Raw genomic sequence first — 18,852 nt, 5'->3', positions numbered from 1 at the left:
ACCCAGCAGGCACCAACTTAGCCAGTGAAGGAATATCACCAGTAATATTTACTGACATTGTGTATCCTGTGATTATGATATAGTGTAGAAGGGCACATCACATCTGTGCTATCCTTCCTTAAAAGCATAATCTCAAATCTCATCACAAGAAAACATCAGACAAACCCATTATTAAGGGACGTTCTACAAAATAAATAACCAGTACTCTTCATAGAATCAAGGTCATGACTAAATAAATGCAATGTGGTGTCCTGGACTGGATCCTGAACAGCAAAAGACATTAGTGGAAAACAGATAAATACAAATAAAGTCCATAGTATAGTAAATAGTACTATCCTAAGGTTAACTTGAGTTTTCACATAATAGGCCATAGTTTAGAAGGTGGTAACATTGGGGAGGCTTGGGGAAAGGTGTAGGAAACATCCCTGGATTATCTTTGCAACTTTCCTATAAATTTGAAACTTCCTATAAATCTGCAATGAAAAGGTCATTAAAGAAAAGTATAGGAAAGCCACAGCACTGAAAGCATGGCTCTATTTAATATTAAGAAAGGAACTTACAGATTATGTACACATTTTCGCAGTAATTTGATCAACACCACAGTTTATTTGTAAACATATTATATGTGTCAATAATCAAATTGACAACACTTTATACATTTTGTTGTAGAATATTAACATCATACCAGAAAACAATCCACTGTACTCAGTTACAGAGTTTTGGTACTTTAAAATCTTTAAATACAAACTGTATTTGAAACACTGAACATAAAATAGAAGCAATGAATGGCAGAGAAGATTGACAACATCAAGTAAAAAAAACCTGATATTTCTCCAGAAAATGAATATAAAATCATCTGATTACATATTTAAAATGAAAGAAAGGAATCGAGAAAATCAGATTTGTTTTTAAACGACATAAAGTGGCATTCCTTTAGACCCACCTGGGAGGTGTATCATACTAAATTCTGTGTCCTTTTTGATATTTCTTTTTCTCTTGGTTTCTAAAGAATGTTTCCCATGGTTTAAGGACATTAAGGGGAGAACAGAAAGGGAGGTAGCACAAAGCCAAATGAAATTACTTTAAAATTCTTTCATAAGTCTTCTTTGGCAAATAAAGTCTACTCTTAAAATTTAACGGTTTGTTGAATGGGATCGACACTTCTAAGATTAGGAAATGAGTTAACATATGGATGAAACAAAGCCAAATTCATAAAGCAAAGCACAAAAGCAGCTTTCACATTTTACTAACAGCTCTAAAAAGCAGATTCTCCCTCCTTAAAAGTATGAGAGGTTTTCAACTGGGAATCAGAACCTTTCCTCATTCACAGGAGAAAAACCAGAGTTGTCCACCTGTTTTTCCAGTACTTTCCCCTAAAATTCATGATCATTATTAGGTTCTAATTCTTTCCCCATTATCTCTCAAAGGAAATATAGCAGCAAATCACTCCCATATTTTAAGTTTTCAATTCACCACCAACTGGGTTCACTGCCAACAACTACAAATTATTCGATTCTTTATTAGTGTACATGTCATTACAGTAGGCTTAGATTGTTAATACAGGAATAAATAAAATAACTACAGTTAATATAAACAAAGCAAATAAAAATGAGATTAAAGAGCCCTGATCAAGTTGAAATACTTACAACTTTCGGTTGAAAAACTGTAAAAGTTACATACATACCTAATAGCACTAGGAATGTACAATATCAATTATTGGAAAAATAAATGAGTGATTCACAGTCATAAGAAATTATTTTAATATTAGTATGTATTTTGCCTTTTACAAACATTTATAACATACACTTGATTTCTACCTCATATAAGACAAAGTAGAAAACGAAACATTACTGCACTTACCCAAAACACGGCACTGTGTGCCACAGGTAACCTGCTCCAAGATATTCAATTCTATAGGTAGGCCATTGTATTGAATGAATGGTTATGTTAACAGTTTTAAGAAAGGCATATATTTCCAGTAGTATGTTAAATACACAAATACCAATTCTATAAATAACAAAATTATCAGCAAAAATGTTTAGGTTATAACATTCCCAAATTCTCTAATGCTTTAAATGTTTTAGATATATGTTGTTTGACCAGTTAGTTTGGTTACAGTTTTAAACAAGCAAACCATTATCCTATGAGAAGAGCTACACTAAACTATAACACTGCACAAACTTCCCAAGGAAGGTAACTTAAAAAATCTAGAAAGTGATTCCAATTATTCTAATTAACATTTGAGATCTAAAAGAATCAATGACTCAAGAAACATTTTAAAATTACTCAATTTTTCTTTATCAGTTCCTCCAAAACTATTCACATAAATTTAAGATCCAGATTGCTTAAGAATGTCTTCAAAGGAGGTTTATCACCAAAGTGTTTCTGATCAGAAGACATAGCCTTAATACCTCTAATAGGTAATTCTAACCTATAAAATCACAATCCTTGGTTTCAAAACATCAAATTCGATTTCATAACAATTCATTGGTAAAGCTACTAAACAAAAAATCAGTCTGGGTGAAAACGTGCAGCAGCCACAGTTACAAGAGTGGAAAATAAATTCTATTTTTCCATAAAGACTCTATGAAAATATAAAGCCCAAAGTGAGTGACAACAGAAGTCCACATACAAATGTTGGTTTAAAAATAGAATGTTTTCCAAAGCTTCTCATGAGATGTCAATGTATAGTCATAGTCTGAGTTAAGATCTTATAAATCAAGGTTAAGTTATACATAACTATGCTGATTTACATACTTTCAACAATGTTCAACTCATGTACATAATTTACAGATAGCCACAGAAATTCTTAATGCCCCATCATATCATCTCTCAAAACTGGATGTTTATTGTTTTATAGTTTTGCTACTTTAAGTACCAAGAAGCCTTTTCAGAGGAAGAGTTCCACCTCTTCCATGATCCCCTAGAGAGTAGGTAACAAAATATAAAATTAAACAATATTTATGTTTGATAAACTAACATATAAAATTACCACTGCAATATTCATAGTGACTGCTTATAAACATAACAGTCATCATAAAGCCTATAAAGTATATCCTCAGTTTTATAAAAGAAATGCAGATTGTCTCAAGGTAAAAAATACAGTGCAGGCTGCTAAAAAGCTCTTTGTTGCCTTAGGAGGTGCAATAACGAGGAAAACTTGAAAAAACGCGAACATGTTTCCCCAATCTTTTAACATCGGTTGGGCGTGAATTGCACTGCAGCAGCAGGATGCTTTTTAGTGGCTGGCACTATAAAGCTAACGTTAAGAAAGAAAAAAGGCAGAAAGTGTGAGCAACAAATGGTGGAACCGAATTATTGCAAATGGAGATTAGCAGTAAGAAGCGAGGAAGGTGACCGTCCACTCCATTCTGATAAGATGCCATCTTTAAAGATTAAGTTCTTTGCAGGAAGTGGAACTCCTGCGTCAGCACAGGAGGACTGCGAGAGCACACTGGAAAAGCTGGCCTCAGTGGGAACATCCAGTGATGAAGCACCTTCCTAAAATACCAAGGAACCGGAGAAAATTCCTAGATTCAACACTTTACCAAATAATTTAATACAGCTCATTATAAATACTAACTCTGATGACCCAAGATGTTTGTGGAACACAAAGCACTGTGGGAGACGCAAAGATCAACCTCACAAACCTCAATTACTCAGGGACATCCATTCCACGTTTACCATGTCCCAAAACCCTAACTCTCCAGTTAAGTTCCTCCCCAACCCTCCCTACTCCCTACATCATGCTAGCCCAGACACTGGAGAATCATTCTTGACGCCTCCCTTCTTCACCACACCCTCAATCTTTTCCTCACATTGAATTAATCACCAGGTTCTAGCAATCTAACTCCAACATATATCCTACATTATTCATTCCCTGTAGCCCACCAGCATATACTCCAGGCCAGTGGTCTCCAAAGTGGGTACTCACTCCAAAGTTGGGTATGGGGCTATAAAAATTTTAGAAATCCTCTACCGACTACTGCATCCTTACAAAATTTCTATTTTTGTGTATGTTTTATAATACACATAATTTACTGATTTAACAGTACATATGTATAATAAACCTTTACTATGGATACATGCAAAATTTGGGCTATGAAAGTGGTCTCCGAACTGGTCTTGCTTCTATGCTTTGTTCCTTCTTAATCTGCTCTTCAAATGGTAACTAATCTTTTAAAACAGCTGATCAGAAATAATATCATTCTTGTTTAAAAGTCTTTAATAATTTATCTTTGCACTCGAACATAAAATACAAATTCTTTGATATACTCCAGAAGGCTCTGCTATCCCTTCCTCTTCAGCCCCACCTCTTGCCACTATTCCTCCCAAGCTCCCACTTTCACAAGGTTTCCACCACACCAGCCTTCTTTCCTTTCCTTGTACACCAAGTGCTTTCCTCACACAGGACCTTTGCTCCTATCAAGCTCTGCATGGCACACTCTTTTCCATCTCTTACAAGTTTCATCTTTTATATCATCTCTATCCATTTAAATTAGGTCCCTTTAGATTCCATCAGATTCCAAGGAGTCTGGCTCCTTCAAAAATACCCATTGAAATCTGTCATTACTTATATATTTCAATGTTTATTTGACTATTTACTGTCTCAAACATCATTATAAGCTCCACTAGTGTCTCCCTCTGCACCTAATAAAGGGTCTGGTATAGAGTAAACTCAAGTATTTAAAATAAATGAAACAAAACTCCAAAACACTGATTTCATAATGTTGGATCACATCTTCTGAACAGAAATACTCCATTCCCAAAGTTTATCTACAAATCAAGTCTACAGAGTATCCTTTCTTTACTTGGGGAAGGGGGAAGACAAAAGGTCTAAAGCACTGGCCTGCACCACAAACAGACAGCCTCCTTTCAGCAACCAAGAACCACTGCAGTTAATGGAAGCGTATCATGTCCAAGAACTAGCACCTAGCATGGTGCGCCCAAGGGGTAGATGCTTAACACAATTTCTCTTGAACGAAACACTGGCACAGAACAGAGTCTCAGCTATAGACCTTCTTCATCTGGACAGTGAAATCACATGCAAGAAAATTAACTTCCTAAATCTCAGCATCTTAATCAATTAAAATCAGTGCTTATTTCATTACTGTGGAGACCCAATACACATGTCAAAGTGTTCTGCATCCTATATCGCTCTATGCAAATACCATTTGGATTTTTTAAGTTTTGTTACCTGGAATGAGTGAACAAAGTTAAGGACTTGTAGAGACAGTTTTCTACTGGAATGTAAGAGGTTCTGAAGGCTGAAAAACAAGGGTAAAAAGTTTAAAATAAATATAATGACAAGAACTAACATCTCACAAGAGTTTAATTTCAACAACTTAAGTGCATTTATATACGTAAATACATTCTGTTTAATCACATAAACTTTTTTAAAAGTTTCAGTGGTTCTCATCAATGAAACTTCTGCCAGTTTAATAATATTAAACAGTACATAAAAAGACCATTTTAAAATAAAAAATCATGTATAAAACCAAAACTGAGAAGTTACTATTAGGAAAAGTTTAAACTATCAGCAAATGTAAATGTTAAATGAAAGAAAATGTTTAAAATGAAAACTCAGACAGGAATGACCATTATAATATCAACTTCAAACACCCCAATTAATTTTAAAATACACCTGGGTAAAAAGTCTAACAGATTTAATATACATCAACCCACTTAAATCAAATATTTTTCAAATATGTAAACTGGTAACAATTATGGTAGCAATCTTAAATCTGTATAGTATTTCTACTTTTTTACTCATGTAGATAACTTTCAGAGAACTGTTGAAATCATTGGTCAATTGAGGTATTTTCAATCTTCTGATAAAGTATATTAAGCCAATTAGATGGATTACTTATTATCCAACTTTGTTTTTTTAAATAAAGAAGTCAAGGAGACCTGTGGACATCGGCTCTCCCAGCCACTCTACCACGACAATCAGATTCAGGGATATTCCTCTCTGCTCAGCAGTCACATAAATTTTACAACACTGCCTCTTTAGCAACCCCTCCCAATGGATCAGAGTCAGCATGTGAGATAAAACCTACACGTCATCTCTGATAAGTTAATACATGCTCATTTTAGAAAACATGGAAGCTGAAGAAAATCTATAAACTCAGCTATAATTGCACCAAAAGAGATAATCACTATTTACATGACATAACTTGAGCGTGTTTGCTCAGGATGACAGAAGTGCACAAGGGAATCTCACACAAGCATGTGATTTTTATCACACTCTCACCAAATCTGCGTAACTAAGTTAACATACTTAAAATTAACCAAAACATGTACCCCCCAATGTCTGCCTGTGTCAAATTCTTAGGCGCTGAAATTTAATTTTGAAAAATATAGAAAAATCCTTAAACTAGCAATCTTTATTCAATCAATAGACACAAGGCAATTACCATGCTCATGTGAGAAGTAAAAGAAAATAAGATGTAGCAACTGAGCACCTAAAAGTCTCATAGATGAAAAGATGACAATGAATATAAACCCTCACCTCTCTTTTCTGCAAAGGCCATGTGTAGCAATTTTTCTACAAACCTTCCGGTTTAATTCAGAACTAAATAATGGAATTCCAAAGCACAGCTCGAGAGGAACCCAATCTGCTTCTGTTGTAGCAACTACAAAATGATATAATTATTAATCACATATGTATTTACATATATTATGACTGACCAGAGTCTCTTAACTGAGGTCCAGGAATTTTCAGGTTCCTCTCAGCCCCCGCAGTCCATCAACAGGCTTATTAATAGGGGAGAGGATTCAGAGAAGTCAGTGAATCTCTAAACAAACAGTAAAGAATCTTTTTTGAGTGTGTACATGCTTCTGGGGCCTTTTACCCCCACCCCCAACCCCACCACCCCAAGAGAGACATTGCAAGACATCTACAACATGAAAGAATTTAACACAGGAAAAATGAAATACTCTCAGTTTGTATTTTTATGACACTTTCATTGTTATCCTAAACATATAAACATGTTTCCTAGTGAATACTTATTAAAAGGTTATGGATAATCAGAGCAAACAATGACACCCAAATGATTTAACAGAAGAGTTAAATCTCAGAAACTAGTCTAAAACTGAAAATAATTCTTAAAGCCTTACCAGAGTTTTGTTTTGCTGCTGAGTCTATAGCTGCTTCCTCAATGACCATTTCAAATGACTCTGTACTCCCATTTACGTCTGAACCAGAAGCAAAATCAGGTTCTCCTTCCAATGAAAGGACATACACAATATTAGGATTCTCGTAATTGGCACAAGTCATTCAATAGCCTTAACAGAAGAAAAGCCGTTAAGCAACAAGAATGACAATGGAGATTCACCCTAAAGCAGCTGTTTCCAACTAGGGTCAATCTTGTCCCCCAAGAGACCTCTGACAGCATTTAGAGACCTATGCAGTTGCCATGAAAGGGGACAGGGATGCTACTGATTACCTAGGAAAGCTAAACGTCCTACAATGCATGGGATAGGCCCCCGCAGCAAAGAATTACCCAGCTTAGAATGCAAACAGTGCTGAAGTGGTAAAACCCTGGCCCAAGAAATGAGGACTCAAAAGGCAGACCATGAGGTTAGCCTTTCACTTATATCATTCCCAAAGTCACTTCCATCCCCATGGAAATGTGCAATTAGATGTCATTCCTCCTCAAAATTCTGTGACTTTTCATATCTTCCAGTACGTATGATCCTCCAAGATCTCTTGATCTTAACCTGTTTCTCAACTCTCATTTTCTGCTACTTACCAACAAATTCTTTCTTTTGATCAAGAGCTACTTGAGTGTCTGACTCCCTCCGCCTGAAAGGCTGCTACCCTCCAAATAATCATCTCTTATGTACCCAAATCCTCATTTTTCAAAATTTAGTTCAAACTTTACCTTCTCTAAGAAGCCTTCGCTGATGGCTCAGTTGGGCTGAGATATGCCTTCTCAGTCCTACATTATTAGCACATTAAGCTGTTGCCAAGCTCCACCGCAGACTTTTAACAGTACAAAGCAGGCTGATTCATTGGTTTGTCTCCCTTCCTAGAGTTTTATTTATTCCTTAGGTCTCAGTAATTCCTATATTTCCAGTACCTAAGTAGATACTGCATAAATGTTTATGGGATGAAAGAAATAAAACATGACTGTAGCAGACACGATTTGTAATGACTGCGTAATCCATACATCTGTTTGGAAAATGCCCTCTGATACGTGGCAGCCAACTATTAAAATTAAGTCAGATCCTCTGGCCAAAGGCAAAGGACCAGGCATGAATATTCAACTCAAAGGGAGCCAATCCAATCCACTGGATGGGGAGTAATCAATCATATTTACTCAAGATTTCACGCTAAAAGGCTCAGGGAATATAATCAATCAATGACAGATGTCAGAACTGTATGGTTTTCTAGAGTTATGGACCAGAGCTGGAACCATGGGCTCCAAAGTCACATACAAGCCAAAATTATGCCAGAGCAGCAACAATCAGTATATGAGAGAAGGTGACTGGAAAACACATTTTTTAATTAGGAAGAAAAAAGGAAATCAGCTGTTGACAACGTGCAGACTGGGTTGGAGACAGAAAGGAGAATACGGCCAGGAAGGCTAATGAACAGGAAAGGACTGTGATAACTCATGATTAAAGGATCGAGACACAGACCAGAATGACAGTCATGAGGAATCTAAAGAGAGAGAAGGGAAGACAGAAGATGACATCTAGAGACTAATCACAGAACGTGGAAACTAAGGGGAAGCATGGCAAAAGAAGGAATAGACAAAGATTCTAGGCTTGGGTGATGAGACAGTGGTGCCTTTCACAGAAAGAGAATGGTTCAACGGGAAAAACTGTTAGTTCTACTCTGGAAAGGCTGTGACACAGAGACTGAAGTTTCGAAGCTGTCACCCCATAAAGGAATGTAACTGAGAGCCTAAAGACATGGAGCAGAGATTAGAGGGCTCACACCCCACAACCATTTTGTAACTCCAACCTCAGGCCAATAGCCTTTTAGCTGGCCACTTAGTATTTTCTCCATCCAAACAACTGATATTCATCCAAAGGATGTCACAGAATAGTGTCTCATCTTCGTGAAAAAATACCAAGTATTAAAGAATTCAACATCCCCACAAAAGTCTCTCTGCTTAAGTATTAAGATTGTGATCAACTCAATACAGCAATTTTTTAAAAATTTTTTTTAAATTTATTTATGATAGTCAGAGAGAGAGAGAGAGAGAGAGGCAGAGACACAGGCAGAGGGAGAAGCAGGCTCCATGCACCGGGAGCCCGATGTGGGACTTGATCCCGGGTCTCCAGGATCGCGCCCTGGGCCAAAGGCAGGAGCCAAACCGCTGCGCCACCCAGGGATCCCCTCAATACAGTGATCTTAATTCAAAGAACCCAACTGTGGGCTGACCTCGCTCATCAGAAGCATCACTGAGTTTTCTGTTTGCAAGCTGGCTAGAAGCATTCAACATAGTGACATATCCACAAAAATGCTGTAAGTCCACTTTGTTCCTCAATATCTGCAATGCTTTATGAACGCCCATATTGACACGAGTAAACTCTAAGAACAAAGAGTGACATCACATTATAAGTAAACAGTTTTATAACATAACATGATATCAAACATGTAAATATACTTTTATTAAACAATTCTGGGAATTACTTTTATACTTTATCGACATTGGTTCCAACAAACTACCTGTGAGTGTAAAAGGATGACGTACATATACATTTATAGCCTTCAGGAGGCACTTATTGTATCAAAACAAATTACCTGCTAAGTAAAAGCAAATAGGACCAGTCAGTGGCAAAATTCTCTAGGCTTCTCTCTGTGGTTTTATTCTGCCTCGAATGCTTACTTGTTGGGCTTCTGCCAGGAAAGTATTAAATACATATTTTTGAAAAAATTTTAGAAGTAAAATTATTCCTATTGAAACTAAAGCTAAAAATATACTTGAAATTATATCCTTAATAAATTAAATATTATGCAAGTACTCATAAATAAACTTTGAAAGGTGCTCTATACTCAAATATGAAGATTCCTTTCTTTTATAATTCACAAAATAATCTTCCAAGGCAAGAGAGCTATTATTCATCAGCTTTTGAGATTTTATAGTTTAAAGATCCTGTTGTCACTAGTCTATAAGTTCAGGTAAATATTTTCCCCCACAGAATTTATAAAGTGTCAAAGGATTAAATAGCAAAGTTTAATTGCAGAGAAATACTTATTTCTGAGAAGAGGCTGTTTTTTTGGAAGAGAAAAACTCTTCTCCAAATTTTTTTTTAAAAGATTTTATTTATTCATGAGAGACACACAGAGAGAGGCTCCTTGTGAGGAGCCTGATGTGGGACTTGATCTCAGGTCTGGGATCACGCCCTGAGCCAAAGGCAGACACTCAACTGCTGAGCCACTTAGGTGTCCCTCTTCTCCAAATTTCATGAACATTTATTCACAACAGGCAAAAGAGAGAACTGAATTTCAAATGGGAGATTTCTGCAGTCTAGCAATGTAAGAAGGAAAAAGATCTTTTTAAAATCTTCCTTTTCCTGATGTTGGTGGATTAAGGGACAGTGGGGACTATCATTTTGGAAGAATATTAAGTTCTTATACAAATGTAAGTTAATTTTAAAAAAAGGAAAAAAAAAAAACAAATTAAGGTAAGTTAGGTTACTTGAACCATTTACTGCTCTCTAAAAATTCAAGCAATGTGGCTTTAAGAACCAGAAATACAAGATTATAGAACAGCAGTTTTACACAAGTGCTATATGAGTATCATTTTTAACCAGATACAGAAAGGGTTATCCCCTATACTAAACAAAACAAAGAATAAATTTGCTTTTAACAAAAATTCTGTGAGCATCTTTCGTCAAATGCACTGTAGCTCACATCCAATTCTAGAAAAAGATAACTTTAAACAGGGCCTTCTCCCTTGATTCTAACTAGCTTAATTTAGCTCAAACTCTATAATCCACTCAAATCCTAATAACAAAAATAACATTTAAATTCAAAATCAAATGCTGAAAGAGGAAATACATGCAAGTACTCTGTGAACCATAAAATAGCATACACATGTTCATTGGCATCTAGTTCTAAATTACCTAAAAAAGCCGCAGGAAGGTGGGAGGGACAGTATGTAACATTGGGGGGGAGGAGGGAGATCAACATTCTCTGCATAAAATATTCCCAATGAATTATCTTCTCCCTTTGCCTCCAAATAAATAAATAATAAAAGGCATGTGAAAGTCTAAACAGAGAGAAAACCTAGTCTTCCACCTAGGTAGGCAGAGACCCACTGATATGCTTCATCTCAAAGGCAGACTAGCCTTCCTTCAAAGGTCCCAAGTGAGTCTTATTCTACTAATTCTTTGTGGGAAAAGGCACATGACAGAAAACTACCTTTGCCAATACTCCTTTTCTTAATTATTAAAGACTTATTTATTTACTTGAGAGAGAGAGCACGTGAGAGTGAGCAGGGTTAGGGGGAGGTAGAGGGAGAGAATCTCAAGCAGACTCCCTGCTGAGCATGGAGCCCAATGTGGGGTTTGATCTCATGACTCTGAGATCATGACATGAGCCAAAATCAAGAGTCTAATGCTTAACCAACTGAGTCACCCAGGCACCCCCATCTTTGCCAATACTCTTTAAAAGCCACATGATAAGACCCTAGAACTTAAAAATTTTAAGAATTCACTTCCTATGTTTCCTTTACCAAACTGTTGGTAAAGATTAATTATGATAAAGAAGTCAAACAGATATAATTCAAAAGTAAGATACCTCCTTGTAGTTCTGTTTCATCAAATGGAAATGGTATGTGGACAGTTTCTCCTATCCCATGCAAACCATGCCCCTAAACATGAAGAAACACATTTGAAAGGTATACAAGAAACCTGTATTTCCAAGAACAAACAGATAATCAAACAATAAATAAGACTATGCCATGTAATGATATATTCTACGTTAATATTCCATTAAAAAAACTTTCAACAATTTTTTTATTTTTCTCCAGCAAGCAAAGATCATCTTAAGTGCATATTAATTTATAAGAGTGAAGTCAAGTACACTCACACAAGGGTTAGCTGCCGTTCTGAGAGAGGAAAGTGGTAAAAGAATCCCATCATCCATCAGCTGGTATATCATGAACTGGGAATGCAAAACTCAAAAACCTGCACTCAGTGACATATATTCAAAATTATATAATTATAAAAGCCCCTCAAAAGGGGTTAAATAACTTAATGGCTATTATTTTCAAGGCAGCTGCAGAAAAGAAAAGAGAGAGAGAGAGAGAGAGAGAGAGAGAAGCTCCCTATGAACCAAAATGGAAAGGTCTCTACTTGATAAGTGAAAAAAGCATGGGACTATACTGTGCACTGGCTCACACATGCATAAAGAAATTCTAGGTGGGTACAGCGGAAACCAATAAATGTATCTGATTTGGAGGAGAAATGGGGAAAATGGGCAGTGTTAGAAGTGCAGTGATACTTTTCTCTGCATATCTTTTAATAATGTTTTATTTCTGAATCATGTGTAGGTTCTACCAATTCAAAAATTAAATTTAAAAAAATCTGAGTCTCACCACCCCACTCCCATGCTACAAATAATGATTTATTTTTATCTCCTGCATTCAATTAATGTTCATTTGAATTCTGTTAGTTTTAAAGGGTTTTTGCATTTAAATCCCTAAATTTGTTATGGCTTTGCAACTGTGCAAGAATAAGAAGCATGAAAATTTTAATTTTATGTTTATGTGCCTTTGGTGTTGTTATAATAGAAAATTTAAGTTAACACTGGGGAGCTATATATTTTTCCCTTTAAAAAAAACTCTACACGTCATTTAAATTCAAAGTACTCTGACATAAAAGAAAAAAAATCATTTCAGAGAAAAATTGCACTCATTTAGATGGTTCATATAACACTTGAACATTATTTCTTTGGACAGCTCCCTTCTACTTCATTGGTACAGTTATGATATGAATCCTAACCAAGACTGTTATAATGATAGCATGGTTTTAATCAAAATCTTAATTTTGCTACAAGTTCCAGCAGGGTGAATTTCTTCCATAAAACTTAATAAAGGAGGCATCCTTTTTTAGCAAAAACAAAACTCTGTAATGAACATTTTAAAACTCCTCTGCTTCTACTACCATTACCAACACATATATAACGTCTTTTGAGATCTTCCTATGTGTTAAGCGCAGGACCATGTAGATTATGCAAGTCAGTCATTCGTTTCAACAACCTTATAAGGCCAGAATCCCGTTAAAATCTCTAGTTTGCAGGGAAGGTATTCAAGATTACTGAAATCGCCCAAGACTTCTAATAAGGGTAGAATCAAGATTTGAATTTAGGCAGACTGACTCAAGCCCACGCCTAACCCATTCCATGATGTCATCTCCCACCACTAAGCCCTGCTAGGGGTTCCTCCCTGCTGGCTAACACATCAACCCTCATGGCTTCAAGTACCTCCATGTGCTGATGCAGACACTTAAGTCAGTGTCTCCTGTTCAACTTTTGTTTGGATTTCAAAATATTTTCAATTACTGATTAGGTAGCTCTACCATCCAAACGTCCCACAGACACCTTATATTTAACAGGCCCCAACACAACACATCATCTGATCCCCATCAACTGGCTCTTCCTCCTCTGTTCTCTCAAGTAGTGATATCACCATTCTTCTACTTTCATAAGCCAATATCCGGGGAAACATTCTCTTCCTCTTCTCATGTCCTTCGCAGACATCTGATCAATTCTATTAATTTTAATTTGTAATAATTCTTGAATCCATTTTTTCCTTTCAATTTTTATTACCACTTCTCTGATCTAGGCTGTCTTCACCTCTTATCGGGACTCCTATACTAAATCCTAACTGGACCTCTTGCTCCAGGTATCTTACCGCACCCAGTCAGTCTCAGCATACTCTCCAAGCTGATCTTCCCAAAACATACTGACCATATAAATCCCCTGCTTAGCACCTTTCACTGGCTACCATCGATCTATAGGGTAGAGTCTGAGCTCTATAGCAAAACAGTCAAGGTACGCTATATGCCAGGGCCTGCCTACATTAAAACACTTATGAGAACCTCCTCTGAGCCAGGCACTGTTCAGGTACTAGGGAAGTAGCAGGGGAGAAAAAGAAAAAAATCTCTGCCCAGAGATTTATTCCTGCTGCCTGGCCTGGCTCTCTTCTGTATCATCCTTCTATACATAAACAGAGTCTCATTTTCTCTAACAAGTGTCCCTTAAGCCTTTCTCCTTGCCTCAAGGCTGAATCGGGTACTTCTGTCTAACGCTTGCACTGTATATAATCCTATTCAGCACTCAGAAAAAAAACTGAAACTGACACCTAACGCAACATTTTCCACCAGACTTAAATCCCTTAAACTCAGGGACTGTGTCTTATTTGTATATCCCCGTTAATTAGCACAGAATATGGCACAAATGGTTGTTAGTGGAATAAATTAATGAAATCCTTATAGAGAACCTATTATGAAGCAGAAAGCGTGCTGCACACTTCACACAGTCTTGTTTCATTCAACAATCCTAGGACTATAAATTGCTTATCTCACCATTAGCTGCTACTATCACTTTTTGTTGCTATACAGTAAACATTGCCATCTCCATTTTACAAGCCAGAAACTAAGCATAAGTATCTTTGAAATGCCACACAGCTCATTAGCACATGAAAAGAGGCTCACCATCATTAGGCATCAGGAAAATACAAATCAAAACCACAATGAGATACAGCTTCACACCCTAGGAGGGTTATAATAAAACAAGTCAGATAATACCAAGTGCTAGTGGGAATATAAAATGGTGCAGCCACTCTGGGAAACAGTCTGGAAGTTCCTTACTTAAACAGTTACATATAGAACTACCATATAATCCAGCACTTCCAGTCCTAGCCACCTACCTAAGAGAAATGACAACAGGGTCACACAAAAGCCCATAAAGGAACATTTATAGCAGTGACTACCATTATTCCTAAGAGCCATAAAGTGGAAACAATCCAAATGTCCACCAGCAATGGATGGAAAAACAAAATGTGGTATATTTATACAAGGGACTCTTATTTGGCCGTAAAAAGGAATGCAGTACTGAATCATGAAAGGCTGATGCATGCTACATGATGAACCACGAAAACATTTTGCGAAGTAAAAGAGGCCAGGGACAAAAGACAATGTATTACATGACTCTACGTATGTGAAAGGCTCAGAATAAGCATTCTAGAGAGACCACAAGTAGATTAGTGTTGTTTAGGGCTGGGGAATCGGGGAAGTGAGAACTAAACGTTCAGGAGTTCTCTTTTGAGGTGATATAAATATTCTAAAATGAGCATGGTGATGGTTGTGGACACCTGTGCCTACACTGAAAACCACTGAGTTGTACAATTTAAAATGGTGAACTGTATGCTAAGTGAATTCTAGCTCAACAGAGCTATTTTAAGTACAGCCACATGGGCAGCAAAAGAGGAAGCTGGACTCCAAAGCTGGGTCTAACTACAAAGTCTGTGTTGTTTCTGCGAGTCCCACACTGCCAAAGGCCAGGACAAAAACCCACATCTGGTCTCTTACATTTCAGCTTTACAAATGTCAAATTACAGACATCCGACTACAACTCAGTAGAAAGCTAGACAAATTGTCATCTTTAAAATCAAAATCCAAAATTGGTTGTTTCAAATAAAGCCACAGTACCTGAATCAAAACTGCCGAATGTGTCAAAGCATCATTCAACATCGTCAGCACATTTGATGTAGGAACTACCCCAGGATCGTGACCCCAAGATGTTATTAGTAATCGATCATAACCCTATGGAAAAGAAATGAATAAAAGATAAAATGGTGTTTAGAAATTAAAAAAAAAAAAACTAAGAAGGTCACTATAATGTTGTTTACCAATTTCTATCCTCCTCAAACCACACCTCACACAACGTACCTGGAATATGTCTGGTAGTTTTCGAAGTCTTGTACCTTTGGACAATAAAAGAGATGGTGGTCCTTGCCCAGTGATGTAATAAATGTACAGTTTAAACCAGACAGAACTGACTTCTGGGATAGCTGGTCCAATATGCTGTAATCACAAAGCAGGTAAGAGAAAGTTGTAATACGTAGGCAAGGCAGCCAAATCTCACAAGGGACCCAGGATAGTTTTGCAAAAGCTAATGCCTCACGTGTTAACTGCTACTATCCTTATGAAAATAAATTTCAAACGCTCCATTGAAACAGTTTAAATGTTTTCCTAAAACTGAGAAAGCACATCTTACCACTGCAATTGGGAGAATGTACTCGAGTAGAACACCAAGGTTTGAACCTTGGCTTTGTCGTCTCAGCTATATCATCTTAGGAAGGTCACTTAAACTCTCTGTGCCTCACTTTACTCTCCTGTAATGTGGTGATAAAATATCTACCTTATAAAGACACTACAAGGTTGTTCAGAAAGGTTTAAAACAGCACTTGTCATACAATAAGCTCTATTCCAAAGTGTTAGTAATTGTCATTAATCACATGCAATTTTGCACAAAAGGGGCTATCTAACCTTCCATCCACCTTACTATTCATTTAGTTCATGGACTCCTACTAATGCCTAGAAGCTGTGTTACAGAATAGGAGGAAGTATGTATATGCGATGGTGTTGATGGTTGGGGGGAGGAGTACACAAGAAATTATTTTTAAAAGGCTGGTAAATGCCAATCAATAACCACTCCCACTGAATAGAGGACAAATTTGGGGGTGTGGGAGGTATGCTCACCAAGGCAGCTAGAACAACACAGCAATAAAATCAACCTTGTATAAGGATCCCTTCCTTTCTTCTACACCATTAACCTGGCACATCTAGGAAAATCAGGTAGGATGTAGCACTGAAGAACAGTGACATGCTCCCCTCTGAAAATGGCACAGGCCACAATGTCCTTGCTAAGTACACAAATACACAACTGATTTATTTTTAAAAAGTAAAAGGCCAGCAGCAATGTTCACAAGTCAATTTTAGAGATAACTAGAGTTTTAGCTTTTAAACATAATCCTTCCTTTCCAGTTTATTTAGCAATCATAGAAGCATCTTATTTTTCCTAATTAAATTGACTTTTTCCCTCAAGGCAATCCAGGCTTCCTTAAGAGCATTCAAAACATTCTCTTTAAAATACTGCATTCATCAATGTGGCGCCTGGGTGGTTCAGTTGGTTGAGCATCTGACTCTTGGTTTCAGCTCAGGTCATGATTTCAGGGTCCTGAGAATGAGCCCCACGACAGGCTCCTTCCTTGCTCAGAGCCAAGACTGCTGGAGATTCTCTCCCTCTGCCCCTCTGCCCACTCGCACGTGCACTCTCATTCACATAAAGTCTTTAAAAGATATTAATAAAACACCACATTCATCATGAAAACTTCAATGTATCACAAGTCGCTAGATGATACGTGAATAAAACATACCATTTCTACCCTCACAAACTGAACCGAACATCTTTCAACAGCATAAAATACAAAAGTGCTTTCTGAGTTACTGGTTTTAATATCTGGCGTCTGCAAACTGAAAAATAACATGATAAACCAGTCAACCTCTTCATCAAGTCACCTCAAGGACGTCTGAAATGACAGCACTGGTGATACTTCACATGGCTCTTACCTGAGGGGTACAGCTGCTCACAGGCCGGATTTCATTGGTGAGAGGAGCCATGGACACAAGCAGTGTGTAATTTTTGTTGAGAACTCGGCTGCAGGTTGCAGGGTCCAGACCAAGGAGGCTCTCACAGCGTAAGAGATCCAGAGGAAAACCTGAATCATGACCAAGCACACACACAAAATCAAAGACTGATGATGTGACACAACATCTAAGACAAAATATTGGTAACTACCTTAGTGTTTAAACATTGTTTTCATAGACAGAGTATCCCTATTAACAGTGTCAAATTTCCCTGGAAACAGAAACTCAGGCCCTTTAAGACTTAAAGCCAACAGTCTTTATTCCCTGGTCTAGGAAGATAATTGTCTACTGGTATTTCATGAAGCTACTACTTTTACGATAAAAGTATGGATTTGCTCTATCTTCCTTCTTCTCCATCTCCAGCCACCCCAGGGCAGTGGTATATTAGAAAGACCCATGTGCCACAAAAAAACAGTGTCCTGGCCTCCCTCAATTTCTGGTTTCTACAAAGAGCTTCACCACCAAGTTCTGAATTTGGTATAGGAACAAGAGTTCCTCATTAACAATATGTGCCCAAGTCTGCTGGTCCATAAAGCACAAACTCACTCGGCATGTAATAGATTTTAAGTGTTCCCATTTGTAATCCTTTCAGAAAATACCAGTCCTATTTGTTCTCTAAAAATATATATAAGACTGAGAGAAACCAAGTCAGCCCTTCTCCCTCTCAAGCAAGAATGAATCAAAAACCATGTGGCCTGCTCAAAGGGTCTAGAAGCAGTGAGTACAACTAGCACCAGGACTTTGGTCTTCAACATCACACTCCAGGAAAAAGAGATCAGGCTCCTACCAGGAGAAAGGCTGATTCCAGGACTAGACAGAAGTGCAAGAGGAAACTGTTTTGCCAGAAAGTAAAAAACTGCCCCCAAAGTAAAAAAATTTTTTAAAAGATGGAGGCATGGCACAAGGAAACTGGAGCCAGCTTGAGGGGAAATCCTACCGGCAAAATCTGAGGCCACTCTAGCATATGCGTAATTAAGAGAGAACAATGACTAATGATAAACCATTGGAAAAAAAACAGAAATTTATCAATCCATACTTAGAATATAAAAGAATGCTTAGTCTCAGCTATTACTAGAAGAACAGGAGTTGGAAAAAATGAGCAATTTACAACAACCATCACAGTGAAGAATGGTTCCACTGGATACTCAATACTGGGGGGAGGGGGGGTAGGCGGGC

At 37.2% G+C, this 18,852-nt stretch overlaps 1 protein-coding gene across 1 annotated transcript in view; it reads right to left on the bottom strand.

Annotated features, from left to right (window-relative positions):
• Nucleotides 1-583: 583 nt before the first annotated feature.
• FAM91A1 (family with sequence similarity 91 member A1) overlaps nt 584-18,852 on the bottom strand; it is a 42,892-nt gene continuing 24,623 nt past the window's right edge. Inside the window, exons 16-24 of the mRNA XM_055314042.1 lie at nt 17,599-17,747; nt 15,916-16,050; nt 15,676-15,789; nt 11,762-11,834; nt 9,398-9,547; nt 7,120-7,224; nt 6,512-6,635; nt 5,198-5,267; nt 584-3,501 (exon numbers count right to left, since the gene is read on the bottom strand). Coding sequence (XP_055170017.1) covers nt 3,316-3,501; nt 5,198-5,267; nt 6,512-6,635; nt 7,120-7,224; nt 9,398-9,547; nt 11,762-11,834; nt 15,676-15,789; nt 15,916-16,050; nt 17,599-17,747 — 1,106 coding nt within the window. The 3' untranslated portion in view covers nt 584-3,315. The remainder of the gene's footprint in view (nt 3,502-5,197; nt 5,268-6,511; nt 6,636-7,119; nt 7,225-9,397; nt 9,548-11,761; nt 11,835-15,675; nt 15,790-15,915; nt 16,051-17,598; nt 17,748-18,852) is intronic.

This window comes from Nyctereutes procyonoides, unplaced genomic scaffold, assembly GCF_905146905.1.
Source record: "Nyctereutes procyonoides isolate TBG_1078 unplaced genomic scaffold, NYPRO_anot_genome, whole genome shotgun sequence".
NCBI classification, from domain to species: Eukaryota; Metazoa; Chordata; class Mammalia; order Carnivora; family Canidae; genus Nyctereutes; species Nyctereutes procyonoides.
The sequence above is the reverse complement of the archived record's forward strand: the minus strand, read 5'-3'. Positions and strand labels throughout refer to the sequence as shown.